Raw genomic sequence first — 27,127 nt, forward strand, 5'->3', positions numbered from 1 at the left:
AAGGGAAGAGGGGCTGAGAGGTGTGAGAGGGGAAAAGAAAAAAATTAATACATCCTAGCACAAGCAGGCAAATTTGTAAAATACATGTTTTGCAATAATATTATTGTGATAATAATACTTTTTATTTAAAAAAAAAATTGAGGGGTAGTGTTTCACGCTAATGCCTGACATGGTCTTTCTGTTCCAGACGAGTACGTCTCCTCGTCCTCCCGCTCGCAGAGCCTCTCCTCCTCGGCGGCCCTGGCCTCCGTCTCCAGCTCAACACCAGCCCCCGAGAGCCTGAAGGTGCCCCCCGTGCAGACGACCCCCCCCATCCACCCCACCAAGCTGGTGATCAAGCACAGCGGGGGCTCCCCGTCGGTCACCTGGGCCAAGGCGTCCCCCTCTTTGGACGGGGACGAGGACGCCTTGCCCTCAAGGAGCAAACCCCCCATCAAAACCTACGAGGCACGCAGTCGGATCGGCCTCAAGTTGAAAATCAAGCAGGAGGCCGGCCTCAGCAAAGTGGTCCACAACACCGCCTTGGACCCCGTGCACCAGCCTCCCCCCGTGTGCCGCGTCATCAAAGGACCCGACCCGCACGCCTCCGGCACTGTCGGCACCGCCGCCGCCTCCTCCTCCGCCGCCGCCGGCCAGATGAACGGGACCGTTGACCACGTAACCTCTGCTCCCGCCGAGAAGAAACCCATCGTGACCTACTGCCGGCTCCCCCTTCGCAAGACCTACCGCGAGAACGTGGACGCTTTCGTGGCCGAGAAACCCGCCGACGCCTGCCCCAAGGGGAGCGCCCTGAAAGCCGACAAACTCCCTGGCGCCCTCGTCATCAAGCAGGAGGACGGATCCAGGAGCGTGATCACCTCCCACAAGAGCCAGGACAGCCCTTCGGCGGCCGCCGCGGAGAAGAGCCGGCCGGAGGAGAGCTCCAAGCTCCTCTTCTTCAACAGGAGCGACGCTCGCTCCCTGGTCCTGCAGGACAGCCCGGCCCCGCAGAAGACCGACGACTCCACCAGTGGCCTTATGAAGGAGCTTGCGGAAGTCGAGGATGAATTTTACCGCGGGATGATAAAACCCGAGCCCCCTGACCAGGGTTCGGGTTCAGAACTCACCTGGGAGGTGCCGCTGCCCCCAGCCAAGCGTAGAAAGTCGGAGTCCTTTGAGGTGGACAATGCCAGCTTCTCCAGCGACAGCCCCCAGGACGATTCCCTCAACGAGCACCTCCAGAGCGCCATCGACAGCATCCTCAACCTGCAGCAACCTCAGACTGGGGGCCAGAACGTCCGGACGCCTTCCTCTTCTTACAACTCCTCCTCCTCCCCCTTCTCCTCACCCGTCCACCGTACGGACGCCTACCTTGCCCCTAATCACAACGGTGGCCTTGGAGCAAGGACGTTGAACAGATAACAGAGAACCAAACGGAGCGGCAGCGGGACACTCAACAAGGACTGCAGAGGAAGAAGAAGGAGGAGAAGAAGCAGCTCTTGCTGGTTGGATGCGGTTGAGCCCCCCCCCGTTGGTGCCGCCTCCCAGAGACCCGACGGGCCGGGCCTGGGACGGGAGGAATGGGGGAATGGAGGGCGTCCTGGGGATGTTTTGCCCCCGTGTTTATAAAAATGGGGGTTTTGTATGTTTTAAAGCGCGGGCGGAGGTCGGATTTACGATCCGTATGACCTCGGCGGCAAGTGCGATGCGGCCGAGTGCCCGGGGGCGGACTGGTGGGGCCCGTAGGTATTGTCGGCTGTGTAATTTAGATTCTGTAACAAATTGCTAATATGAATATCTGATCGGTCTATTCTCTCTTCCCCCCCCCCCCACCCCCCCTCCATCCTGACCCTGCTCCCACCCCAGCCGGCCGTAAGCTCTAGAGCAGGTCGTGAATCAAAACCGGTGGGAGGCCAAAGAGGACTCTGCAGTCGTGTTGCCCCAGGGGCAAAATTTATCCTTCCTTTTAAGTTATTTTGGATACCGTGCGAGTTTTTGGACCCTCTGGCTGGTCAGCAAAGGGCAAAAAAAAAAAAAAGAGAGAAGGAAACACAAACACTAATGGCTAAAAGGAAAAGCAAAGTTTACAGTTTTATGCCTGGAGGAGAAGCAAATCCCTCGAGGGTGGGATCTGGCAGGGGAGGGGAGGAATAGCGTCCAGCCAGGGAAGCGGAGGTGGGGGGGACAATGACTCTGGTTCTGCTTTTCCCCGTCACCCCCCCTCCCCGGCTCTGCCTCAGCTCTCCCAGATTGACGCTGAAAATGGCAGGAAGGGCGAGTTTTTGAAGGCGGAGGGGGGGAGGAAAAAAAAAAGTGATTATAAGCTGTGAGCGCACCCTTCCAAAAAAAAAAGTATTTTGTGAGATGCTAGAAGCTCCCGGGAGGATCCGTCCGTTCCCGCTCTGCCTTAGGGCCTCCCTCCCACCACGGTGCCAGCCAGGATGCCGGCTTTTTTCCCATTTTCCCTACATTTGCACCCGCGAGCCCGCCTGCGTCCCTCCATCCCATTTTCCCCCTCCTTTTTTTCCTTTCGGAGGCAATAAGTTAAACCTCGATTTTTTTTATTTTTTTTTTTAAGTGCCATCGGGTGCGTGTGCCACTGTCCCATCTCCTTCGCAGCCTGGTCCCCTCCCCAGCCGGTTACACCAGCCTATGCGCATACATATACATACATCCGCATATATAAATATATATACGATCAGCAAGCGCCAGGGGGTGCGTGTGTATATACGTGTGTATATATATGTATGTATATATACAGCAGCGGAGTGGGGTGGGGGGTGTATGTGTAAGGGCAGCTCCCGTGCTTTGGAAAACTCGGGGAAATGGGATTTTGGGGCAAAACACTGCAGATTTGGGGTGGAGCAAAGGGCAGAGACCTCGGGGGAGGAGGGGACACCCACCTCCCTCCCCATAACGGAGGGCGAGGGTCTGGGCGGGAATGGGGAAAGAACGAACGGCATCTGAACGTTGGGTTTTTTCCGGGTTTGGTTTGTTGGGGGTTTTTTTGGTTTTGGATTTTTTTTTTATTTTTTTTTTTTTTCCCCCGCTGAGGTGAAAGGGAGCCTCTGTGCAGTGTTGGGCAGCGTAAACAGGGAGGGATCACCCTTGGAAACAGAAAAACGTCCTTCCTCTCCAGCCGGCGTCGGCTTCCCTTCCTCCAAAACCCACCAAACAACAATAAAAAAACCTCCCAAAAACCCAAAAAAGTGAAGTTTCAAAGGCCGGTGCAACAAAACCAGGGCAGAGCCACCACCCTGCCAAAGTTTTTTGGGGTTTTTTAGGGTGAAAAAAAGTAACCAAAGGGGGAATTTTGCTCCCCTCGCTCTCCAGACCCACAGCGTGCTGTAACGCGGGAGCGTGCGTGGCATCGCCCAGTGCCGGGACGGCCGCTCCGGTGGGACGAGGCTGGGGAGGAGCCGCCCGGTTGGGGGGGATGGGATTTCTTTTTTTTTTTTTTTACTTCTATTTTTATTTTTTTTTTATTTTTTTTTCCAAGAAGGAACCATAAATCTGCTTTTCCCGAGCCTGGGAACGGGGCGGCGAGCACGCTCGGCATTCCTGCGCGCTTGCTCACGGCACGCTGGCTCACCAACACCCGGCTTCAGCCGCCGAAATTCCCGCCCCCCTCCGCCCCGTTGCCCAAATCCTGCTCTTTCCTCCAGAAATTCCCGGTGGCTTTTTTATTTCTCCCATTCTCATGGAAAAAGCACGATACCCCCCCCACCCAATCCCACATTGCTCCCAAACAGAGCAGATGAGTTTTGGGAATGCTGGCAGCCCCCACGCGCTTCCTTGCTCCCTCGTCTCCTCTTTTTTCACCCCAAAAAGATGAGGCCTTAGAGGGGAGCGGGATTCATCCTGCCAACCGCTCCCAAGGGAAGGGGCTTGGAGGGGAGAGGGGGCTGGATCTGGCGCTCCCCTGGAATTTGGAGGGGGGGGGACCTTTGCTTGTCCCTAGGCTGGAGCAAGCAAACCCAAGGTAATTATTTTGGGTTTTTTTTATTTTTTATGATTATTTTATTTTTCCTGCACGGTTGGACGCGGCACGGGCGGATGCCGCCGAGCGGCTGGACCCCCGAGCCCCCGGCACAGTGGCTCGGCACAGATGGGTCGGGGTAGCAATAAGGGACAACGATTCCCAGGCTAAAAATATTTGGCATTTTCTTTTTTATATATACATATATATATATAAAAATGTATATTAAATTGTTTGGGGTTTTTGTTTAGTGTCTAATTATTTTTTTTTTTTAAGCGAGAAGGAAGCGTGGATTGGGATCGTTAACTCCTTATTTTTCCTTTCCCTGCGAGACGGATCCGTTGGAAAACCCGAGATTTCCCTTTTCACCCAAAAAGGGCTGTTTGATGCTGGGGGGGGCAGAGGGGGGGCGGCTCTTCCCCACCCCCCCCAATTTTGGGGAGAAAAATCCAGGTTCAGCCATTGGGATCTTGCGTTACACCCCAGGGTGGGGGGGGTCAGCCCTTTCCCACTTGTTGCAATCCACATTGGGGGGGGGGGGTTAATCCCCATTCTTGGGGGGGGGGGGGGGGAGACAAAAGTTGGAGGGTGCCCCCCCCAAATTCCCGCCCCGTCCTTGCCCCCAGAGCGGTGACGGAGACCCCCAAACGAGTCTGATGACACCCGTCCCCCCCCGTCCCCTCCCGCCCCGCCGGTACCAGTGAACGCTCTCACCGTTTGAAACAAAATATAGTACTATAAAATAATTTTGTACTGTATTTATTGTGTATAACAATTTTTTTAAAGAATTATGTACATTTAGTACTTCTGTGTAAATTAAATCGCTCTTCTTTTTAAAAACTGCGCCCGCCTCGGTGGTCCCTCTTGCTTTCGGCAAACACCCCTGCCCCTTGTCCCCGTCAGCAAAATAATTAAAATCCGGGTAAAACCAAAAAGCAGCAGCTGAGACCCCGGGTGGAGGGAGGGGTCCCAGCCTTGGGGGCAACCCGGACCGACCCTCGGCGTTTTGGGGTGAATTCTGAGGGGTTTGGGACTTGCAGCTAAGGTGAGGAAGAACCTGAATCCTGACCCGGGAGAGGGGTCGGGGTTCTTTTTTGGGGAGGGGGCTCCGGCACGGGAATGGCCATGGCTGGTTCTCACAATCCTTTCCCCAACCCCCTCGCCGTTATTAATTTATTAATTATTTTTTTTTTCTTTTATGGCTTCATCTCAACCCCGCCTCGCCCTGATAATTTATGTTAATATATTCCCCCGCCCTCCCCAGCCCTTTTCTCCCGGCCGCCTCCGGCCCCCCGCTCAGATCTTCGGGACCTTCGGCATCGCCGGGAAAGGGATTTTTTTTCCTCAAAAAAAAAAAAAGAAAAAAGAGAAAAGGGGGAGAAAAAGAAGAAGAAAAGGGACAAGTCGCATTGGCCAGGAGTAGCGTCCCGCTCTGGAAAGCGGCGCTGGCAGCTCCGCTCCCTCCGTGGACCCCCCGACAGCCTTTCGCCGGTTTTTTGGGGGGAAAAAAAGGCTAAAAGGAGAAACGCCCCCCCCCCCGCCCTGTGAGCAGCAGCCCCGAGCCTCTCCGGGAAGGCGAAAACAACCCCCAAAACCTCCTTTTTTCTGCTCAATTTGGCAGCGTTTCTCCTCCCAGGAGCCCAGGACGGGTTGAGGGGTGGGGGGGAATCCCACCGCGCACCCCCCAGCACCCCATGGCTCAGCCCTCCAGCTGAACCGAGCAGACCCCCCCCCTTTCCCCAACCCACCCACCCAAAGGACACCCATTTCGGGGTTGCCGCTCCCCCCACCTTCACATCTCACCAGGGATATATCCCACCCCCCCAAAAATCCATCTCCAAGATGTTCAGCTGGATGCGGAAAAACGAGAAGAAGAGCCCCGAGGTGGTCCGCACCGTCACCGAGGGGCTGAAGACCCTCTACAAGAAGAAACTTTTGCCGGTGGAGGAATTTTACCGTTTCCACGATTTCCACTCGCCGGCTTTGGAAGACGCCGATTTCGATAACAAACCGATGGTGTTGGTGGTGGGTCAATATTCCACCGGGAAGACCACTTTCATCCGTTACCTGTTGGAACAGGAGATCCCCGGGAGCCGGATCGGTCCCGAGCCCACCACCGACTCCTTCGTGGCCATCATGCACGGGGAGACGGAGGGGATCACGCCGGGCAACGCCCTCATCGTCGATCCCAAAAAACCTTTCAGGAAACTTAATCCTTTTGGGAATACTTTCCTCAACCGGTAAGTGCAGCCCCCGCCCCAATATTCCACCACCACCCCCCGCCATCATCATCTTCATCATCATCATCACCACCCTGGTGGTCCCGCTCCACCCAGTAAGCCGCAAGTTGAGCCTTACTGGAGCAAAGCCCCCCCCCTCCCCAAAAAAGAAATGGGGGACACACCCCCCCCCCACGATCTCACCTTGGGAGAGGGGGTATCCCACATTTCACCCTCTGATTCTTGGGGTTTTTTTCCCCCAATTTGGGGTATTTTCTCTCAACCCACCCCAAAAGCCCAAAATGAGGGGGGGGCACCCCTCAGCTGCTCAGCACCCAGCTCAGACCCCGGGTGGGGGGGTCCCGTTTGGGGTCACCCCTTGGAAAAGAGGGGGGGGCGGGGTCTGCTCCCCACCCCCACGGGTGGGGGGGTCGGGATGGGGGGGGGGGGGGGATGAGCCAGGCATCAGGAATGCGGCTCCGCAGCCTGCCAAGGTCCCGCTGGCCCAGAGCCGGCCCCCCCCGGCCCCCCCCCGCCTCGGAAAGAGGCCGTCAGGGGCTGCCAGATGCGCTGGCACTTTTGGGGGGGGGCCCCTCCCCGCCACGAGTGGGTGCTGCCCACCTACACCCCCCTCCCCGCTCCCACGGACCCTCTCGCAATCCCAGACCCCGGGGGTCGAGGTTGGGGGGGTGAGGGGGGTGTCGGGGGGGGGCTGTCTAAGGGGGGGGTCCCCGGGGGGGGGCACTAACGCGGCTCCTCCCGCGCAGGTTCATGTGCGCCCACCTCCCCAACCAGGTGCTGGAGAGCATCAGCCTGATCGACACCCCCGGCATCCTCTCGGGGGCCAAACAGCGCGTCTGCCGGGGTGAGGGGGGGCCCCCACCCGCGACCGGGACACGCGTGGGTGGGGGGGGTGTCCCTCCATCCCTTCCAACCCGGGGGGGGGCGTGAGTGGGACCCCAAGGGAGTGGAGGGGTGCGAGATGCGGTGGGGGATGGACACGGGGGGGGCGTAAAGGGTAATGGGGTGCAAAGCGTCAGGGGGTGTAAGGGGGGGGGGTGTAAGGCGTGATGGGGTGCAGATGGGGGGGCGAGGTTTAACGGGGTGTAAATGGGGGGGTGCAAATCGTGATGGGGGTGCGTGGCTTAACGGGGTGTAAATGGGGGTGCAAAGAGTAATGGGGTACAAATGGGGGGTGCACGGTTTAACGGGGTGTAAATGGGGGTGCAAAGAGCAATGCGGTGCAAATGGGGGGTGCACGGTTTAGTGGGGTGTAAATGGGGGGTGCAAATCGTTATGGTGGGTGCGTGGCTTAACAGGGTGTAAATGGGGGTGCAAAGAGTAATGGGGTGCAAATGGGGGGTGCAAGGCCTTATGCGGGGTACACGGTTTAATGGGGTGCAAATGGGGGTGCAAATCGTTACGGTGGGTGCAAATGGGGGGTGCAAAGTGTAAGGAGGTGCAAATGGGGGGGTGCACGGATTGATGGGGTGCAAATGGGGGGCTGCAAAGCATAATAGGGTGCAAATGGGGGGTGCAAGGTTTAATGGGGTGCAAATAGGGGTGTCCAAGGCATTATGGGGGGCACAGGGTTTAATGGGGTGCAGATGGGGGGCACAAGGTTTAGTGGGGTGCAAACGGGGAGGGGCGCAAAGCGCAGTGGGGGGTGCGAAGAGGAGGTGCGACCCGCAGCGGGGTGCCAACGGGTGCGGGGGGGTTGCAAACCGTAGCGGGGTGCCAACGGAGGTTGCAAAATGCAGCGGGGTGCTGCTGGGTGGTGCAAAGCCCAGTGGGTGCCAAGGGTGGGGTAGAGCCGGGGGGGGTGTTTGCCAGCGGGTGGGGTGAGGCTCCGGCGATGGGAGCCAAAGGCGACGCAATGGGGTTCCCAAGAGCTGGGGGGGGGGTGCCAACACTCCCCCCCACCCCACTGCCCTCCAGGGTCGGAATGAGCAACGAGGGGGTCCCGTGGAGGGGGGGGGACTTAACTGGGACCCCCTTTGTGGAGCTGGGGGGGGCTCGCTCCACATCCCCGGGGTCACTGCCAAATTTCCAGGCCAGCTGCCCCACTGCAGAGGCTGTGAATCCCCCCCCCGGGACCCCCCCCTCCTTTTCCTTCCCCACCCCAAAACCCTCGGCCTCTGCCAGGAGCCTTGGCACCAGCTCCCAAAATGGCCACATGGATTGGGGGGGGGGGGGGGGGGCTTGGCTGGAGAGGACACCCCCCCAGGTGGGGGGGGCCTAGAAAACAGGGAGCTGGGAAAAGTGGGGGCTGGAAAAAGGGGAGGGCTGGGAAAAGGGGGGGGTCAGGGCTGGGCTGGGGCTGGGTCGAGGCCAAATTCCTGGCTGGACGCTCCCTGCTGCGGTATGCATGGGGGGCCGGGGGGGGCCGGGGGGGGGCTTGGGGTCAAGGACAAGGATTAGGTGAAGTTTGGGGTCAGGGGTAGGGATGGGGATGGGGATGGGAATGGGGACAGAGAGACTTTTCCCAGGACTTGCCGCGTTTCCTTTTTTGGTGCTTTTTTTCAGGCTCTCGGGGCCTCCCGCTACCAAGGGGAGGGGGGGCAGGGAGGGAGTGGGGGCCATCGCAGAGGGGGCGTGGGTGTCACAGCACCCCGATGGCCCCCAGCACCCCGGGGTGCTGCCGAGCGGGGCCACCGCGTGGGTGAGGGTTGGGTGCTGCACTGGGGGGGTGTCAGGGCTGGGGGGGCTCAGCAGAGGGGTGCAGGGAAGGGGAGGGCAGAGCAAGACCCCGTTGGTGGGACCCCGCTCCAGGCAGGGGCTGGGGTGGGGGTTTGGGTTGGGGTTGGGTTTGGGGGTTAGGGTTGGGGTTAGAGTTGAGGTTAAGGTTGGGGTTGGGGTTGGAGTTGGGTTTAGGATTGGGTTTTGGGGTTGGGGTCAGGTTTGGGGGTTAGGGTTGGCATTAGGGTTGAGGTTGGGGGTTAGGGTTGAGATGAAGGTTGGATTTGAGGTTGGGTTTAGGATTGGATTTTGGGGTTGGGGTCAGTTTTGGGGGTTAGGGTTGGGATTAGGGTTGAGGTTGGGGGTTAGGGTTGGGGTTAGGGTTGAGATGAAGGTTGGGTTTGAGGTTGGGGTTGAGGTTAGGATTGGGTTTTGGAGGTAGGCTTAGGGTTAGAGTTGAGATGAAGATTGGGTTTGAGGTTGGGGTTGGGGTTAGGATTGGGTTTTGGGGTTAGGGTTGGGATGAAGGTTGGGTTTGAGGTTGGGGTTGGTTTAGAGTTTAGGTTGGAATTAGGGTTGGGTTTGACATCAGTTTTGGCTTCCCCTCCACGCAGACCCCTCCAGGGGGTCTGCCCATTTGCACCCTGAGGATGGCAGCACCCCCTTCCCAAGCTCCCCCAACCCCACGGGCACCCCAGCCCAGCCCCAGAGGAGCCCCCAATTCTCCCTTTCTGCCCTCCCCTCCCAGGTTATGACTTCCCGGCCGTGCTGCAGTGGTTCGCCGAGCGCGTGGACCTCATCATCCTCCTCTTCGACGCCCACAAGCTGGAGATCTCGGACGAGTTCTCCGAGGCCATCCGAGCCCTCAAGGGCAACGAGGACAAGATCCGGGTGGTCCTGAACAAGGCCGACATGGTGGAGACGCAGCAGCTGATGCGCGTCTACGGGGCGCTGATGTGGTCCCTGGGGAAGGTGTTCAACACCCCCGAGGTGCTGCGCGTCTTCATCGGGTCCTTCTGGTCCGAACCGCTCCTCATCACCGACAACCGGCAGCTCTTTGAGTTGGAGGAGCAGGACTTGTTCCAGGACATCCAGAACCTGCCTCGGAATGCCGCCCTGAGGAAGCTCAATGACCTCGTCAAGCGGGCACGGCTCGTTAGGGTGAGTGCGGCCAACTGGGTGGGTGGGTCCTCTCCACGGCTCCGGTGGGGCCACGGGGACATGGGGACTCCTTGGAGCTCTCCATGGCTCCGGTGGGAACAAGGGGAGGGACACCAGGACTCCTTGGAGCTCTCCCCATCTCCAGGAGGAGGAGGAGCGCTGATGGTTTGGGGTCCCCTTTCCTGGCCCCAGGAGGGGGCTCAGGGGGTCCCCTCGGTCGCGGTGGCTCCCGGCCATCTCCAACAATGGTCCTATTGCCCAGGGCGGGGGGAACGTCATCGTGTTCCCCCCTCCCACCCCATCCTGTGCCTGGCTTCCTCGTTAAGGGTTTCCCGTGAGGTAGCGCCTTCCGCCTCTGTGATTACAGAATAATTAATGTGCCCCCCCCACCACCAGCCCCCACTCCCAGGCAAGTTCCCTGCTCCACCCCCCTCCTCAATGTGCTGAGACCCCCCCAGGATTGTGGGGGACTGGTTTAGGGCTGGGGAGGGGGGTGGTGAAGCAGCCCTCCGTCCCCCAACCCATCACCCTGGCGTCTGGCCACGGGGGTCCGGGGCGGGGGGAGAGTGGACGGAAGGGAGGGAGTGGGGGTTGGCGTTATTCCTCGTCTCCCTCTCCCCCCCCCCCGCCACCGCCGCCGGCCTTATCGCATCCGGCCACCTGCGGCCGCGGCCCTTTGTGCGGCGCATCCGCCGCCCGCGACGCCCGGGGACGGGGACGGGGATGGGGACGGGACCGCCATGCATGCCGGGATGGGACAGGATGGGATGGGGATGGGAATGGGGACAGGGATGGGATGGGGATGGGGATGGGAATGGGGACATGGGGATGGGGACAGGGATGGGATGGGGATGGAGATGGGACAGGGATGGAGACAGGGATGGGGATGGGGATGGGGACAGGGACAGAATAGGGATGGAGATGGGACAGGGATGGGGCCGTGTAGTGGGTGGGCACCCAGACACCCCACCCCGTGGGACAACCTGCCCCCCCCCCAGTTTCAGCTCTCCCACTGAAGGTTCTCGGCCATGGAGGGGACCCAGGCGTCCCGGTTCCCACGCTTCCCACCCTGTGCTGTGCCGTGCAATCCACCAGCACGACACCCGGACACCCCCCCCCGCCACCTTCCTGCAGAACGGACCCCCAGGTGCCCTGACACCCCCCCCCCCTTTGCCCCCAGGTCCACGCACACATCATCAGCCGCCTGAAGAAGGAGATGCCCTCCGTCTTCGGGAAGGACAACAAGAAGAAGCAGCTCATCGCCAAACTGCCGCTCCTCTTCGCCCGCATCCAGCTGGAGCATCACATCCCGCCCGGAGACTTCCCCGACTGCGCCCGCTTGCAGGTGGGGGTCGGGGAGGGGGGGTTTGCCATGTCTGTGCCGGGGGTGGGGGGCAGCGGGATGCGGACCTATCTGCTGGGGGGATCTGGTGGGATGATGAGCCCCGTGCTGGAGGGTCCAAGTGGGATGCTGACCCCCATGCCAGGATGCTGACTCCCATGCCGGGGGGGGGGGGGGTCCATTGGGATGCCAACCCCTGTGCCAGCATTCTGTAGGGATGCTGACCCCTGTGCCAAGGTGTCTGGCAGGATGCTGATCCCTGTGCCAGCACGCTGACCCCCCATGCCGGGATGCTGACCCCCATGTCGGGGACCCTGGCAGGATGCTGACCCCTGTGCCAAGAGATCCATCAGGATGATGAATCTTGTGCTGGGGGGGGTCTGGTGGGATGCTGACCCCCATGCCAGGGCGATCCGTCAGGATGCCAACCCCTGTGCTGGGGTGTCTGGCAGGATTCTGACCCCCATGCCAGGATGCTGACCCCCATGCTGGGGGATCCGTCGGGATGCTGACCCCCTCCCCGTGTCGCGTCCCCCCTCCTGCCTCCTCCCCATCCAGGAGCTGCTGCTGGTCCACGACTTCGCCCGGTTCCCAGGGCTGAAGCCGCGGATGCTGGAGGCGCTGGACGAGCTGCTGACGACCGACATCGCCGCCCTGATGCCGTTGCTGCGTCAAGAGGAGCTGGAAGCACCGGAGGGTGGCGGGGTGCAGGGGGGAGCCTTCGACGGTACCCGTCAGGGTCCCTTCAGCGGGACGGAAGAGGAAGAGGAGGAAGGCGAGGAAGAGGAGGAATGGGTGGTGACGAAGGACAAGGCCAAGTACGACGAGATCTTCTACGGGTTGGCTCCGATGGGGGGGAAGCTGAGCGGGCGGCGGGCGCGGGGCTGGATGGTGAGCAGCAACTTGCCCAGCTCCGTCCTGGGACGGATCTGGCAGCTGAGCGACGTCGACCGCGACGGCATGTTGGACGCCGAGGAGTTCGCCTTGGCCGGCCACCTCATCGGGGCGAAACTGGAGGGGAGGGGGCTGCCGGCTGACCTGCCCCCCCGCTTGGTGCCCCCCTCCAAGCGTCGGCCCAAGGGATCTGCTGAGTAGCCCATTCCCACCCCCCCAATCCTGCAAAGCCCCCCGCAACCCTGAGATCTCTCCCCACGCCCCAATAAAGGGAGGATGCGGCTGATGGAGCCATGGCGGTTGTGGGTCTGGGAGGGTGGGTGTGCAAGGGAGGGGGGGAGTGTGCAAAAAGGGTGGGGTGAGAAAAGGGGTGGGGGTGCAAAAAGGGTGAGCGTGCAAGGGGTGTGTGTGCAATGGGGGTGAGAAAAGGGGTGGGGGTGCAAGAGGGGAGTGTGCCAGGGTGTGGAGCGTGCAAAAAGGGTGGGTGTGTGCGGGGGGGTGAGAAAAAGGGTGGGTGTGCAAAGGGGGTGTGTGTGCAAGGCGGGATGACGGGGGCTGGCGTGCAAGGAAGGGGTGGATGTGCACGGGGGAGTGTGTGCAAGGGGGTGTGCACAGAGGCGGCGTGCGAGGGATAAGGGGTGTGCAAGAGAGGGGTTGTAAGGAGGGGTGAGTGTGCAAGGGAGGGGTGCAAGGTGGGGTGGGTGTGTAAGGGGGGTGTTGCAAAGGAGGGGGTGCGTGGGTGTGGGGGGTGCCCGTGGGGTGTCAGGTGCTGGCACACACGTGTGCATGGGTGTGGGTGCGTGTGCACACACACACGTGGGGTTTGCGTGCACGGGTGGGTGCTCACGCACGTGTGTGAAGGTGTCCGGCGGCACGGGAGCACAGGCGTGAAGGCGTGTGCGTGTCCACACGTGTGTTTGTGCACACGTGTCAGCACACGTCGGGGGGGGAGGGGGGCGCGTGTGTGCACGTGGATGTGGATGCCCGCACGTGGGCGCGTGCAGGCCCGTGGGGGGGCATGGCATGCACGAGGCGGGGAGGGAGGCGAGCACACGCGTGTCCAGGCATGAACTTGCGTGTGCACGCATGTGCCAGAGCTTGGGGGGGGGGTGGGGCACATCTGGAGCCGGTTCGGGGGTCCGAGGCCCCCTCCTGTGCCCACGCCCGGGGTGTTTGGGGCACATCTGGGACACACACACACACACATCTGGAGCCCCCCCCAGGCACAGCTGGACACCGCCCTTCCCAAGATGGCGCCGCCGCCCTTCCCCGCCCTCCCCAAGATGGCGTCCCCACCTCTCCCCGCCCTCCCCAAGATGGCGCCGCCGCCTTTCCCCGCCCTCCCCAAGATGGCGTCCCCGCCTCTCCCCGCCCTCCCCAAGATGGCGGCCGGAAGTGGCTGCGCAGCGCTTCCGTCAAGCCGCCGCGGCCTGGTTCTTCCTTTCGAGATGGCGGAGCCCGCGGCATCCACCTCGTTCCTGGGCCTGAGCCCCGGGTCGCGGGATCCCGCCACCGTCCGCCGCCGCTCCCGCGGTCCCCGCAACCGCAAGAAGGGCTGGAAGCGCTGGGCCGGCCCCGAGGCGCGGCTGGGCCGCGAAATCGGCGACTTCCTCGAGGACGTGGTGCTGCAGCAGCGGGCCACAGGGTGAGGGCGGCGGGGGGGGGACACGGGACACCCGGCGGCGTCTTTTGGGGGGGCGGGGGTCACGAACGGCTTCGGGAGGGGTTGAGGGCACCGGGGGGCGTCCTGGAGGAGTGAGAGGCCCCCAGAGGCCACGTGGACCCTTGGGGGGGCCGCGACGGACGACGGACTTGCGAGGTGTGAGAGGGGCTTTGGGGGGCTCAGAGGGGCTTGGGGGGCTTAGAGGGGCTTTGCGGTGTCCCGGGCCGGGGGGGGGGGGCGCTTGAGGGCCCTGAAAAGAGAGGTTTGGGGGGGGATCCCATGAGCGAGGTGGGGGGCTGAGAGGGGTCTTGGGGGGGGGGGAACTGGAGCTGGGGGGGGTGCGAGGGGGGGCTTGGGTTATGTGTAAAGGGTAAAGGCGGGGATCCTGAGGTTTGGGGGGCGCACTAGGGGGTGTTAGAAGCCTTGGGGGGTGTTGGGGAAGGGGGAGCCCCCCCACCCCAGGAGTTGACCAGGGTCGGGGGGGGCTCCTCCTCAGGGGGCTGATTGCAGAGCAGCCGGATGAGGGGCTCTTCTTTGTGGACACCGGCAATGCGGAGAAAGGTGAGTGGGGTTTTTCTGGGGGGGGGGACACGGACAACAACACCCCAACTTCCTTTCCTCGGTGTTTGGAGGTGACTTGTGTGTGTGTTCCCCCCCCCCCGCCGGCGCGCCCCAGATCGGCAACTGAACAAGGGCAAGGAGAAGCCCCTGCATGTCGACCTCGTCCTGCAGCCCGACTCCAAGGTGCCGGCACCCAAAAAGTGAGGGGGAACGGCGGGGGGTGGCAGCGGGGACACAACACACAACGTGGTGGCATTGCACCCCCCTCCACCCTGAGCTGACCTCACCCCCCCGCCCCCCCCCCCCCCCCCCCGCAGTATTTTGGCTCACCAGATCCCCAACGGGCGGAAGGAGAAGCGACGACGGCAGTTTTGGGAGAAACAAGCGGAAAAGGGGGTGCTGCCCCGCGCCGAGCGGCGCCTGCGAGCCCGGCTGCGGCGAGGGGCTGCCCCGCAGGATAAAGTGCCGGAAAAGGGGCGCTCGGACCCCGAAAGGGGCTTCTACGACATCTGGGCGGCCGATAGTAAGTGAGGGGGGGGAGACACTTGCTGGTTGTAGGGGGGCTTCCCGGCAGGAATTAGGGCCAGCCTGGGTGTTTTTGGGGATGTTTCCCCTGCTTTTGTAGCAAGGTCTTTCCCGGGGGCACTGGGAGGGAGGGCAGCAAACAAAATTTGGGGGTTTTGTGTGAAAATCGGGGGGGAGGGCGGCTTCTCTCGCCCCCCCCTGCCCCAGGGCTGAGGTGGGATTAACCTTAAGTGGTGCCCCAGGGGTGGGGGTGGCACAAAAACCAGAGCGACGTGGGGAACGACCCCCAGTTTATTCACTTGTGTCAGGGGAGCCCCTTCCTCCTGTGGGGCTTTTGGGGGGGGGAGGTGTCAGTCAGCATTGCCCCCCCCCCCCCAGGCTTGTCCTTGGAGCTTTGGGGTAAAGGGGGGGTGCCGGTTTCCCCACAGACCCCCTGGACCAGGCGCTGGTGGGGCAGGACAGCTGGTTCCTGCAGCAGACCAAGAAGCAGAGGGTGAAGGTGAGTCGGGGGTGGGGGCAGAAACTGGGCTGGGGGGGGGGGCACAGCCGGTTAGAGCCCCTCACCCCAGCTGTCTGTCCTGTCCCCCCCCGCAGCGCCCTGCCAGGCTGCAGACGAAGCCTTCGCAGGTCCCTGCTGTGGAGGTCATCGCCGCCGGCGGTTCCTACAACCCCACCTTTGAGGACCACCAGGTTTGGGGAGGCGGGGCGGGGCGGGGCTGCGGGTGCAGGGTGGTCGTCTCCCTGTCCCTCCCCCCCCACCACAGGGATGGCAGGGGTCGGGGGGGGCTGTCCCCTTTGTTTTGGGGGTGACGGTGCCACCGGCCCTCGCAGGCACTGTTGCTGCGGGCTCACGAGGTGGAGGTGAGGAAGAAGAGGGCGGAGGACAAGGTGGAGAGGCAGCTGAAGATCCCCGAGGGCACCGAGCTCCCCACTGCGGTGAGATGACCCCCCCTGCCCCGGACCCACGGCAAGGGTTTGGGGAGGCCCTGCAGCCCCCTCCCCGTGTCTCCCCTCCAACCCTTTTCCTTGGGAGCAGGTTGGGGGGGCACAGGAGAGGCTCCGTTCCGAAACCGGGGTGGTGACCCCCCCTTCTCCTACCCAGGAGACAGTTTTCCAGGAGCAGTGCGAGGGGCTGCTGGAGGAGTCGGGGGATGAGGAAGATGAGGAGGCGCCGGCAGCGCCGGCAGAGCCCGGGGATGCACCAAAACCGGCCCCACGGCAGGAGAAGAAGACGGAGCAGCAGCGCCGGCGGGAGAAGGAAGCCCGAGCCCTGGTGCGAGGACGGTTCCCGGGGGACGCGCGCACCACGGCTCAGGGGGTGCGTGGGGGCGTCTGCCGGGTTCCTGACGCGGTTGTGCCTGCAGGCGGCCCGGCAGTGCCGGGAAAAGGTGGCGCGTTGCCGGCGGCAGGAGCTTTTCCGCCTGCGTTCGCTGCGGCAGCAGGTGAAGCGGTGGGAAGCGGAGCTGCTGCGACGACGGCAGGCGCGTTTGGCCAAGCGTCGGGCGAAGGACGCGCTGCCCCGACGCCTGGGGCCCCTCAAGTGAGTGGAGAGGGGGTGGGAGACTGGGGGGGCTGCCTGATACCGCCCTCCCCTCTCTCTGAACCCCCCCCCCTTCTCTCTCAACCTGCCCCCCTCCTCTGAAACCGCTCCCCCCATCCCCACAGATATGAGGACCCCAGCCTGGAGGTACAGCTGAGCGACGAGCTGGCTGAGTCCCTGCGCACATTGAAGGTGGGTCACCCCCCTTTGGGGGGGGCTGGTGGGGGTGGGGGGGGGTGGGATGCCAGCACCCAGTGATGAGACCCATCCTTGCGCTAGGAGGATTCACAGCCCCCGCCCCGCGGTGGGGGGGGCTGGGAATGTGAAGGTCTCCGGGGTCCCGGGACCTCGTCGCGTAGGCGAGGGCCTGGGTGCTGAGGGTGCCGGCACCTCCGCAGGACGGTGCTGGAGGCAGGGGGGGGCATGAAATGGCTCCTCCGCTCCCTTCCCTGCTGGAGGGAGGCCCCCGAAACCTGGCTGGGAGGTGGCGGGGGGGTGTCCCCTGCCACCCTATGTGCCCCCCCCCCCAAACATGCCGTCACTGACCCGCTCGGCCTCCCCCCAGCCCGAGGGCAGCGTCCTGCGCGACCGCTTCAAGAGCCTGCAGAAGAGGAGCCTGATCGAGCCGCGGGAGAGGGCCAAGTAAGGAATGGGGCTGGGGGGGGACGAGGTGGGGGTCATTCTGACCGCCCCACGGATTCAGGGCAGGTTGGGGGATGGATTTTTGACCCGTTTCTTCATATCTTTCACCAGGTTCAAGAGGAGGTATCGCCTGAAATACGTGGAGAAGAGAGCTTTCCGGGAAGTGACGTGAGTAGAGCTGCTGTGGGGCTGCCGTGGGGCTGGACCTCCCCCCACGGACCCCCCCTCAACCAGCCATTCTCTGTTACAGGCTGTAGCCACCGGATCCCACCGGGCACCGCATCCCAATAAAACCCTTTGCACCAGCGCCGTCTCCTTTGGGTTTGCAGCGGTGGGGCTGGGGGGTGGCTCCCCCCCCCCAAACCCCGGGGGGGGGCCCAGCAGATGGTGCCTGGCTCAGCCCCTTTCCCTTCTTTAGAGCTATTAGAGAGCGGATTAGAGGCCGCAAATCCGGGGGGGTGGGGGGGGAAAGGGGGGGGGTGCCAGGCACCCTGCGGCACCAGGTGCCTCCCCTGCCGCGCTTGGGGAGGGGGGAGGATATCGTCCAGCGACACCCCCCAATCCCCAGTTAGAGCTCAGCGCTCAATCCTTCAGCCCATTTATTTACATTTCGGGGGGGCGGAGGGGGGCTCTGCCCCCCCCATCCCCTCTACCAAATAAATAACTCACCCACCCCACCCCCCCCGTTTCCCCCCCGGCCCAGAGGCCGTCGGGGTGCAGATCGTGGGGCTCCCCCCGCCTCCGCCCCACTCCCCGCTTGCACCATGACGTGAAGAGGTCGATCAACACCGAGACTCGGCGTCAGCCCTTGCGGCAAACCGGAGAGGGGGGAACCCCGGCGATTTTGGGGAGGGGGGGGTGTGGGCAGCACCGTCTTCCCCCAGCGGGGGGGGGAGGGTGTTCAGACGTAGGCAGACTCGCTGGACTGTGTCCGGCCGAGCGCAGGCGCGGGGACCGGGGGGGAAAGGTCTTTCTTGCGCACTTCCACCAAGGATTTGCGACGCGCCTGCACCCCCCGGACAGCAGCTTTGACCTTGCGCCAACCCAAGTGGTTGAGCTCGGCCAGGTTGAGGAGGACGCAAACGCCGCTGACGGCGAACATGAAGACCAAAAAGACGGTCTTCTCAGTGGGTCGCGAGACGTAACACTCCACCTCTTTGACGCAAGGGTAACGATCGCACTCGAAGATGGCCGGCACATTAAATCCGTAGAGGAAATACTGCCCGGCTAGGAAACCGATCTCCAGGGCGTTGCGGAAAACCACCTGGATGACGTAGAAACGGGAGATGCCCTCTTGTCGTTTGATTTTGGAGCTGCGGGGGGGTCGCGGTGGCGGGCCGGGTAGCTCCTTCGCCTCCAGGCAGTCGGGTTCTTCCTTGCAGCCCCCCTCCGGGCTGGGTGCCAGCACCCCATTGATCGTCTTGGTCTTCTTGGTTTCGCGACCATCCCGTTCCAAGAGCGGGTAGAGGAAGGAGTAGCGCCGTTCCCGTTGCTTGGCCGACTGATGGACGGAGTAGGTGATGAAGCAGAGGCTGGGGGTGCAGACCAGGATGATCTGGAAGACCCAGTAGCGGATGTGGGAGATGGGGAAGGCTTTGTCGTAGCACGCCTGGTTGCAGCCCGGCTGCAGCGTGTTGCACATGAACATGGTCTGCTCGTCCTCGTACACCGTCTCTCCCACGATGGCCACGATCAGGATACGGAAAATCACCACCACCGTCAGCAGGATCCTGCTCGAGAGGAGGGAGGGAGGGAGGAGGTGCGACCACCCAGACCCTGACACATGGGTCCTACCCCGACCCAGACTTGTGGGTCCTACCTGGACATGGGGATCCTACCTCGACCTAGACACGTGGGCTGGACATGGATACGCGTATCCTACCTGGACATGTGGGTGCTACCTTGACCCGGACACGTGGGTTGGACCTGGAGATCTGGGTTGGACCTGGACATGCAGGTTCTACCTGGACTTGGACATGTGGGTTGGACCTGGACATGGGGGTCCTACCTGGACCCAGACATACGCGTCGGACCTGGACACGTGGGTCCTACATGGACCCGGACACGTGGGTCGGACCTGGACACGTGGGTCCTACGTGGACACTGGGATACGTGGGTTGAACTGAGACAACGTGGGTCAAACCAGGCTACGTGGGTTGAACATGGACACGTGGGTCTGACCTGGACCTGGACCCCCCAGGTCCCACTCAGACACATGGGTTGAACCCAGACCCCCCAGGTCCAACCCAAACCCGTGCCCCCAGGTCCTACCTGGACCCCTGGGTGCTTCCCAGGCCCATCTCCCCCCATGCCACCACCCCTGACCTTCACCCATCCTGGGGCCACGGGCACCCATCAATACTCGTCGCTCTCGCTGCAGCTCTGCCAGCAGGGGTGGGGCAAGCAGGGTGGGGGGTGTCATCCCCTGCCCCCCCCCGGGGGGACAGCGGGACCCCCGCAGTGCCCCGTGCACCCCATGGCATGTGTGAGCCCATTCCCAGGCGCCCTGAGGGAGCTGGGGTGCAGGTTTGGGGGTGGAACATGGGGCACAGGGGTTTTTGGGGGGGGGGCAGAGGTTTTGGGTGATGTGGCGTGCAGGTTTGGGGATGTGCTGCTAGCGGGGGACACATGGGGACCTTCTCCTCTCCCCTCTCCCGCACTTGCATCTCACCGGGCACCGCTGGTCCCCAAACGCAGCTGACGGCCCCGTCTCCCCACCCCACCCCCTCCAGCGAGGACGCCCCCCCCCACCCCGTGGCCGGCCCCCACGCGAGAAGGGCCCCCCCCGGGCTATGACCGTCCCCACGGTGTCCCTGTTATCACAGCTGTCACCTCCTGCCGGCGGGGAGGTGACAGCGGGGAGGTGACAGCGGGTCCCTCCGCTACCCCCACACCCGAGGCCACCTCCCAGCCCCTTGGCGGGGGGGGGGTGTGTGCCCTGTGGGGACCCGTTGTCACCCCACAGGGACCCACTGTGGCCCCGGGGGTGATGCCCCCCCCCCCGCCCTCCCCCAGGGGTAGTTGCTGACCCTGGGGGGGTGTGTGGGGTCCGTGGGGGTGCGGGGATGGGAGGGGCGGGGAGACAGGGCGGTGTGGGGATGCTGCCCTCGGGGGGAAGCGTGGGGCTGGGGGGGCGGTGGGGGCGTGGGGGGGTGTCCTGTCGTGTGTGTCGTGTCCCCCCCGCGCCGTGGGCTCACCTGCCGATCATGGTGGAGTGCTGCTGCACCGCCGCCTCCAGCAGCCGCTCCAGGATGGTCCATTCGCCCATCGCGTCGGGACCGGGGGGCGCCGGCCCGGGCCCCCCCCCGCCCCGCCGGGCCCCCCCCGCTCAGCGCCGCGGCCCCATCCCCGCCGCAGCCGCAGCAGCTGCCGCCGCCCGGGAGCGCCGAGCGCGGCCCCGGCTGTGCGCGGCCCCGGGGAGCGGCGGGAACGCGCGGGGCGGCCCCGGTACCGGCGGGGGTGGGGTGTGATGCACAGGTTATACTGGGGGTTGCGCTGGTTATACTGGAGGAGGCACTGGTTATACTGGGGGGATGCACTGGTTATACTGGTGTGATACAGCAGTTATACTGAGGGGGAGGCACTGGTTATACTGTCTGACACACTAGTCGTACTGAGGGGGAGGCACTGGTTATACTGGGGGGAGGCACTCGTTATACTGGGGGGATGTGCTGGTTATACTGGCAGGTGTGCTGATTATACTGGGAGGGATGCACTGGTTATACTGTGTGATACAGTAGTTATACTGAGGGGGAGGCACTGGTTATACTGGGGAGGCAATGGTTATTCTGGGGGGGATGCACCGTTTACACTGGGGGATGCACTGGTTATACTGTGTGATACATTGGTTATACTGGGGGGGAGCCACTGGTTACACTGTGGGATGCGATGGATGCACAGGTTATACTGGGGGGATGCACTGGTTATACTGGGGGGGAGGCACTGGTTATACTGGGGGGATGTGCTGGTTATACTGGGGGGGAATGCACTGGTTATACTGGGGGGGTGCACTGGTTATAATGGGGGAGGCGCAGGTTATACTGGGGGGGATGCGCTGGTTATACTGGGGGATGGACTGGTTATACTGGGGGGATACACCAGTTATACTGAGGGGGAGGCACTGGTTATACTGGGGGGATGCATAGGTTATACTGGAGGGATGCACTGGTTATACTGGTGTAATACACTGGTTATACTGTGATACACTAGTTATACTGGGGGGTGGCGCTGGTTATACTGGTGGATGTGTTGGTTATACTGGAGGGATGCACAGGTTATACTGGGGGGAGGCGCTGGTTATACTGGGGGGATGTATTGGTTATACTGGAGGGATGCACAGGTTATACTGGAGGTTGTGCTGGCTATACTGGGGGAATGCACTGGTTATACTGGGGGGATGCACAGGTTATACTGGGAGGAATGCACTGGTTATACTGGGGGGGATAGACTAGTTATACTGGGGGGGATGCAGTGGTTATACTGGTGGATGTGCTGGTTATACTGGGGGGACGCACTGCTTATACTGGTGTGATATGCTAGTTATACTGCAGTGATGCACTGGTTATACTGGGGGGGGGATGCACTGGTCATACTGTGTGTTACACTGGTTATACTGGGGGGGGAGGCACTGGTTGTCCTGGGGAGATACATAGGTTATACTGGAGAGACGCACTGGTTATACTGGCATAATACACTGGTTATACTGTGATACACTGGTTATACTGCGGGGATGCACTGGTTATACTGGGGGGATGTGCTGGTTATACTGGTGGATGTTTTGGTTATACTGGAGGGATGCACAGGTTATACTGGGGGGATGCACACGTTATACTGGGGGGCGGTATGTGCTGGTTATACTGGAGGATGTGCTGGCTATACTGGGGGAATGCACTGGTTATACTGGGGGGATGCACAGGTTATACTGGGAGGAATGCACTGGTTATACTGGGGGGGGATAGACTGGTTATACTTGGGGGGGTGCGCTGATTATACTGGGGGGATGCACTGGCTATACTGGGGGAATGAGCTGGTTATACTGGGGGGGTGCACAGGTTATATGGGGGGGGGTGCGCTGGTTGTAGAGGCGGATGTGCTGGTTATACTGGGGGATGTGCTGGCTATACTGGGGGGAATGCACTGGTTATACTGGGAGGAATGCACCGGTTATACTGGGGGGGGATACACTGGTGACACTGGGAGGATGCACTGGTTATACTGGGCGATGCGCGGTTCTACTGCAGGATGCGCTGGCTATCCTGGTGTGATGCGCTATTTATACCGCGGTGGGCTGCACTGGTTATAGCGGAGTGTTGCACTGGTTATACTGGGGTCGCACTGGTTACACCGGGGGGGCGGGCAATCCCCTGGGGGCTCCCCAAAAACGAGCCGGGGGTGGGGGGGGAAGGTTGGGGACCCCCCCCGGGGCGGGACCGCCCCTCTGCGCAGCCGCCGCCGCCGCCGCCGCCGCCATGGCCGAGCCGCTCCGCGTCTCCGTGCTCTACTGGTAGCGGGGGGGGGCACACACGGGGGACACACACAACACACCCGGGGCGGGGGGGGACACACACACATGACACCCTGGTGCGGGGTTTGGGGGGGACACACGCGCTCGCGCAAGATGCGTGGGGTGGGGGGGATGTGCACGGTGTGCGCTCGGGGCGGGGGGCCCTTGTGCATGGGGGGGACGGGGGGGGTATTGGGGAGGGGGGTGTCCCGTTACAGGAGTCCTACTGACCGCCCGTCGTCCCCCCCCCCTCCGCGCAGTGGAGCCTGAGGCTACAGCCCCAAGGTGAGCCATGTCCCCCCACTCGTGTCCCGTCCCGTCCCCCCGCGAGGGGCTGCCCCCACCAGGAGGGGCTGCCCCTCCTCCCAAAACGGGCAGGGGCGGTGACACTGCCCCCCCGCTCCCCCTCGCTTTCAGTACCAACAGCTCAAGCAGGAGCTGGAGAGACGCTTCCCAGGCGCGCTGCAGGTGGTGAGTTTTGGGGGGGCGGGGACGACGACATGGTGGGGGGGCTGTCAGCCAGGGCCAAGGTGACACCCGCCCCCCCCTCTGTGTACCCCCAGAGCGGCCAGGGGACGCGGGAGGTGACAGGATGGTTTGAAGTGACGGTGGGTGGCCGCCTGGTCCACTCTAAGAAGGTGGGTGACACCCCCCCCCAGCCTCGCCGGTGCCTTGCTGGGATGCACCAACACCCCCGGCACACAACGCAACCGTTCTCCCTCCGCCAGAACGGCGACGGGTTCGTCGACAGCGACGCCAAGCTCCAAAAGATCATGGCCGCCATCAAAACCCGCCTGTCCTAGGCGTCGGGGTCTGCCCCGGCACCCCTAACGAAGGTACGGTATCGTTGGCGATACCGACGGTGCCATGCCGGCGTCGGGATGTCGCCGAATCAGCCCTCTCCTCCCACAGCTCCACTGGCGACCGCCTCCCTCGCGTCGGCCGAGCGCTCCATGACGGGAACCGCCGAAACGTCCGCCGGCACCGGGCTGTTTCCAGACACCGCGCAGGATGTTGGCGCGAGGGCAGCGGGCGGCCGTCGAGCTTCACTTCCCCCCCCCCCCCCCCCCCCCAGCTCCTTTCCCTCCGCACTAACCGCCTTCACTGACGCTCCTATATTCAGCTGGGTCGAGCTTGGTTTGGTTTGGGTTTTTATTTTCCCCCCCGCTGCTAATCCACACAGGAAGCTTTCGCCGAGCCTGCCAGGCTGAAAAATAGGGAAAAAAAAGCTTCAAAACCGAAGTTATTCCAGCAATTTTAATTCTTTTTCCCTCTCTGCCCGGTGGCGGCTGGACCCCAAGCTCCCACCCCAGCGTTCCAGTTGCCTTCTGTAAGTCTCTGGTGGCTCGGTGGCCTTTCTGGAATAAAGTTGTGGAAAATTTGAGCCAAGCCAGGGTTTGGTTTTTTTTTTTGGGGGGGGGGGCAGGGCACGGTTCGGCATGGCTGTTTTGCCAAGCGGTACCCTGGGGTGAGGCAGAAGGCTCCCACCTTGACCTGCTGCAGGTTTCCCGGGGCCTAACCAACTCTTATCCCCTCCTCTGGAACTTAAAAATTAAGACCGCCCCTGGGTTGCAGATCTCTCCCAGCGACTGTCGCTTCTTTTAGCGGCGGACGCGTGCCCTCTGGTGACTACAGCGAGGAGTCAGGCAGCCAAGATTTATCCCCTCGCCTCGTTTTTTTTCCACCCACCGCTCCACAGCGATGCTTTAAATTCACACCTTCGGCTGTACCGAGCGACCATGGACAAGCGTGAGAAGGGACTTCGGCAAAAGGAGTCTGACCGGTGCTGGCGGGTGGATTAAAGCTAGGATTAAAGCTCCTCCTTCCCGCCATTTGCGGCGGTGAAGCGTTGCCAGTGCTGAAGCGACCTGTGTGAAATGGTGAAGGTGTATTTAGGGGGTAAAACCAAAGGCCGGACGCTCCCTTGGGCTGAGGGGGTGACGACGGTCTCTCCCTCGCTCGTCCTCCTGAGGCTACTCAAGGCAAAAGGAGGGTGGAGGGAAACTGGGGCGGGGGGGAGGGTACAGAAAATCGGTCTGGCTTTAACCGAGGGCTCGTACCGAGGTGGACACCCGGTCCCGGGGCTCAGAAGCCGCCCCAAACCCGGCGCCGGGCCCTTCCCCATAGTGGGTCACAAGATGGCGCCGGCCCGCCTCACCTCAGCCGACCTCCCTCCCCCGCCCCCCCCCCGCTTCCACCCCAACCTCCGCCGCGGTGCATGACGGGTAAAGAGACTCCGCCGGGAGCCCGCCATTTTCTGCCGGGAAAGGCGGGAAGGGAGCGAGTGCACCGACAGCGTTACCCCGCGACCCCCACCCCCCCCCAACCCCTCAACGGTTCCAAGCATCGCCGCCAGCCGGGCACGCAGGTAACGGCGGTGCGGGGCCGGGGTCGGGGGTCGCTGCCCGGTAACGGCGGTCCGGGGAAGGAGGGAGAGCGGAGAGGACGGATGGGGGGGGGCGGCCCGGCCCGGCGCCGAGGTCGTCTGAGGAGACGCTTCTCCCTTAGTCCCGCCTTCCGACTGCTGCCGGCCGCTGGTTGGCTGAGGAGGGAGGGGGCTCTGATTGGCTGAGATGCCGGGAAGAGGATAGGTCGAGAGGCGCGTCCGTCTAGGGGGAAGACTCGGCGGTACCTCCCCGCTGCTGGCAGCGTGCGAGCTCGTTGGCTGAGCGCCGTCAGCCAATCAGCCGGGCGGGGGGGGGACGTGACGCAGCGCGAAGGCTTCTGGGAGTTGTAGTCCGAAGGCCCTGAGGGGACCGGGTCAGGGGGGTTAGTCGTTCTCCCCCAGCCCGGCGCTGTCAGGCCATGGGGGCTCGCCCGGGTCCGGGCCCGGCCCGGCGGCGTGATCCGCTGGCCCGGCATCTCTCCCTCAGCCCGGTGTCCACCTCAGCCCCCGAGGTCGAGGGGGTAGCCCCCTCGCCTCCCTCACAGAAAGGGGCTGAGGTCCGGTACGGGCAGCCGGCTACCCCCCGACCGCTAACGGCCGGTCTCGCCCTTCACTCCCCGGCCCTGGAGCCGACTCCAGTGCTTTCTCGCCCCCTCGACAGACTCTGACCGTCCGGCATGGCCCGTACCAAGCAGACAGCTCGGAAATCCACCGGCGGGAAGGCGCCAAGGAAGCAGTTGGCCACCAAAGCCGCCAGGAAGAGCGCACCTTCCACGGGGGGTGTGAAGAAGCCCCATCGCTATAGGTACCGGGATCGATGTCACCCCCCGGTGGGCAGGGGTAATGGCAGGCTGGGGCTCGGGGTCCCCTGCCCACGGCCGCAGGCCCTCCCCCGGCTGCACGGGTGACTCGACGCAGAAAGGGTGCAGTGTTACAGACAAGAGTGATTTTGATCACGTTAACTGCTGAAATCCCTTGCAGGCCCGGCACGGTGGCTTTACGGGAGATCCGGCGATACCAGAAATCCACGGAGCTGCTGATCCGCAAGCTGCCCTTCCAACGCCTGGTACGGGAGATCGCGCAGGACTTCAAGACCGACCTGCGTTTCCAGAGCGCTGCCATCGGGGCACTGCAGGTGAGAACCCCCGTCCCACACAGTGCCACGATACCCGAGGGGTGGGGGAATATCGGGGCCACGTTAGGTCTCCCCAGAATGTTCCTCCTTCAGTTGAACCCCCTGTAAGTCCCCCGCTCCTTGAGGCTGCGGTTCTCTCCCGGCAGGAAGCCAGCGAAGCGTACCTCGTGGGCCTCTTTGAGGACACCAACCTCTGCGCCATCCACGCCAAAAGGGTCACCATCATGCCCAAGGACATCCAGCTGGCACGTCGCATCCGTGGCGAGCGGGCTTAGGGCAGCCAGCGCTGGGCGGTAGGAGAGATTTGGGGTGGGATGGAGGCGGGGGGGTGGGGTGCGGGGGGGGGGGTCGGGGGGGATGGAGGGGGTGTTTCTCCTGCTCCCACATGTAGCGGCTGCGACACGTCGCGAGAGCTGACTCCATTCACGACGTACAGGCAAAAACCAACACACGACTTCTGAGGGGTTTATGAGACTTTTTGGATTTGTTTTTCCTCTTTTTGTACACTTTTTTTTTTTCTTTCCTTTCTCCAAGTTGCAAAAAATACGTAGTGGGGCGGGGGGTGGGGACAGTTTTTGAAATCCCTGGTTTTCTACACAAACCTGGTGTATTTTTGGGGGTGGAAAGAGGAGCTTTGGGGCTTCGGCTTCTCGAAGCCCTCAAACGGGGACAGCTCCGATTCCTGCTCCTTTCCCTCTGCCCCCGGCAGAGGGGATGGAACTGTGGTCTCCCCTGCCTCGTTTCCCCTTCGTGCGTTTGAGCTTTGTACCGTCCGCATTTCTCCGCCCCGCGGTGACAACGGAATAAAGAAAACCCATCAATGTTCACCGTGTCCTCTTCGTTTCCTTCCTAATAAATCCCGGTCCCGCCCATCTCCACCGCCTTCTTTATTATAAATAAATTCCCTGCCCGTGCCCCA

General features: G+C 62.6%; 6 protein-coding genes across 11 annotated transcripts in view; 5 read left to right on the plus strand and 1 right to left on the minus strand.

Moving 5' to 3' along the window:
* The window catches only part of BICRA (BRD4 interacting chromatin remodeling complex associated protein), a 39,961-nt gene extending 35,160 nt beyond the window's left edge, over positions 1 to 4,801 (plus strand). For all 6 annotated transcript variants that reach the window (XM_075021355.1, XM_075021357.1, XM_075021360.1 and 3 more), the window contains one exon: positions 188 to 4,801. In XM_075021355.1, the coding sequence (XP_074877456.1) occupies positions 188 to 1,401 (1,214 nt within the window). In that variant the 3' untranslated portion in view covers positions 1,402 to 4,801. The remainder of the gene's footprint in view (positions 1 to 187) is intronic.
* A 459-nt stretch (positions 4,802 to 5,260) lies between these two features.
* Positions 5,261 to 12,538, plus strand: EHD2 (EH domain containing 2). The gene is made up of 5 exons (XM_075021362.1): positions 5,261 to 6,198; positions 6,945 to 7,042; positions 9,605 to 10,017; positions 11,198 to 11,362; positions 11,918 to 12,538. The coding sequence occupies exons 1-5, from the start codon at positions 5,801 to 5,803 to the stop codon at positions 12,452 to 12,454; spliced, it is 1,611 nt and encodes a 536-aa protein (XP_074877463.1). The 5' UTR covers positions 5,261 to 5,800; the 3' UTR covers positions 12,455 to 12,538.
* Positions 12,539 to 13,488: 950 nt separating this feature from the next.
* Positions 13,489 to 17,490, plus strand: NOP53 (NOP53 ribosome biogenesis factor). The gene is made up of 13 exons (XM_075021883.1): positions 13,489 to 13,898; positions 14,413 to 14,477; positions 14,593 to 14,677; positions 14,795 to 15,000; positions 15,431 to 15,501; positions 15,597 to 15,692; positions 15,834 to 15,938; positions 16,105 to 16,275; positions 16,367 to 16,542; positions 16,668 to 16,734; positions 17,108 to 17,184; positions 17,296 to 17,352; positions 17,435 to 17,490. Exons 1-13 carry the CDS (start codon positions 13,504 to 13,506, stop codon positions 17,439 to 17,441), a joined length of 1,578 nt encoding a protein of 525 aa, XP_074877984.1. The 5' UTR covers positions 13,489 to 13,503; the 3' UTR covers positions 17,442 to 17,490.
* A 560-nt stretch (positions 17,491 to 18,050) lies between these two features.
* On the minus strand, positions 18,051 to 20,452 carry LOC142026700 (gap junction delta-2 protein-like). The gene is made up of 2 exons (XM_075019968.1): positions 20,382 to 20,452; positions 18,051 to 18,914 (listed from the first exon to the last, which is right to left on the minus strand). The coding sequence occupies exons 1-2, from the start codon at positions 20,450 to 20,452 to the stop codon at positions 18,086 to 18,088; spliced, it is 900 nt and encodes a 299-aa protein (XP_074876069.1). The 3' UTR covers positions 18,051 to 18,085.
* A 2,167-nt stretch (positions 20,453 to 22,619) lies between these two features.
* SELENOW (selenoprotein W) lies at positions 22,620 to 24,071 on the plus strand. Its single transcript, XM_075019735.1, has 6 exons — positions 22,620 to 22,687; positions 22,948 to 22,972; positions 23,105 to 23,158; positions 23,251 to 23,325; positions 23,416 to 23,523; positions 23,600 to 24,071. The coding sequence occupies exons 1-5, from the start codon at positions 22,653 to 22,655 to the stop codon at positions 23,488 to 23,490; spliced, it is 264 nt and encodes an 87-aa protein (XP_074875836.1). The 5' UTR covers positions 22,620 to 22,652; the 3' UTR covers positions 23,491 to 23,523; positions 23,600 to 24,071.
* Positions 24,072 to 24,902: 831 nt separating this feature from the next.
* LOC142026416 (histone H3.3A) lies at positions 24,903 to 27,035 on the plus strand. Its single transcript, XM_075019407.1, has 4 exons — positions 24,903 to 25,055; positions 25,735 to 25,878; positions 26,055 to 26,208; positions 26,355 to 27,035. Exons 2-4 carry the CDS (start codon positions 25,751 to 25,753, stop codon positions 26,481 to 26,483), a joined length of 411 nt encoding a protein of 136 aa, XP_074875508.1. The 5' UTR covers positions 24,903 to 25,055; positions 25,735 to 25,750; the 3' UTR covers positions 26,484 to 27,035.
* The last annotated feature ends 92 nt before the right edge of the window (positions 27,036 to 27,127 follow it).

This window comes from Buteo buteo, chromosome Z (assembly GCF_964188355.1).
Source record: "Buteo buteo chromosome Z, bButBut1.hap1.1, whole genome shotgun sequence".
Taxonomy (NCBI): domain Eukaryota; kingdom Metazoa; phylum Chordata; class Aves; order Accipitriformes; family Accipitridae; genus Buteo; species Buteo buteo.

Bases quoted from the DNA above. Each gene is read 5' to 3' on its own strand.
- EHD2 (XM_075021362.1), top strand. From the start codon at position 5,801: ATGTTCAGCTGGATGCGGAAAAACGAGAAGAAGAGCCCCGAGGTGGTC. The intron at 6,199-6,944 runs GTAAGTGCAGCC...CCTCCCGCGCAG, and splicing joins GGGAATACTTTCCTCAACCG to GTTCATGTGCGCCCACCTCC. The intron at 7,043-9,604 runs GTGAGGGGGGGC...CTCCCCTCCCAG, and splicing joins CAAACAGCGCGTCTGCCGGG to GTTATGACTTCCCGGCCGTG.
- NOP53 (XM_075021883.1), top strand. From the start codon at position 13,504: ATGGCGCCGCCGCCCTTCCCCGCCCTCCCCAAGATGGCGTCCCCACCT. The intron at 13,899-14,412 runs GTGAGGGCGGCG...GCTCCTCCTCAG, and splicing joins CTGCAGCAGCGGGCCACAGG to GGGGCTGATTGCAGAGCAGC. The intron at 16,276-16,366 runs GTGCGAGGACGG...TTGTGCCTGCAG, and splicing joins AGAAGGAAGCCCGAGCCCTG to GCGGCCCGGCAGTGCCGGGA.
- LOC142026700 (XM_075019968.1), bottom strand. From the start codon at position 20,452: ATGGGCGAATGGACCATCCTGGAGCGGCTGCTGGAGGCGGCGGTGCAG. The intron at 18,915-20,381 runs GTGAGCCCACGG...CCTCTCGAGCAG, and splicing joins CACTCCACCATGATCGGCAG to GATCCTGCTGACGGTGGTGG.
- LOC142026416 (XM_075019407.1), top strand. From the start codon at position 25,751: ATGGCCCGTACCAAGCAGACAGCTCGGAAATCCACCGGCGGGAAGGCG. The intron at 25,879-26,054 runs GTACCGGGATCG...AATCCCTTGCAG, and splicing joins AAGAAGCCCCATCGCTATAG to GCCCGGCACGGTGGCTTTAC. The intron at 26,209-26,354 runs GTGAGAACCCCC...CTCTCCCGGCAG, and splicing joins CTGCCATCGGGGCACTGCAG to GAAGCCAGCGAAGCGTACCT.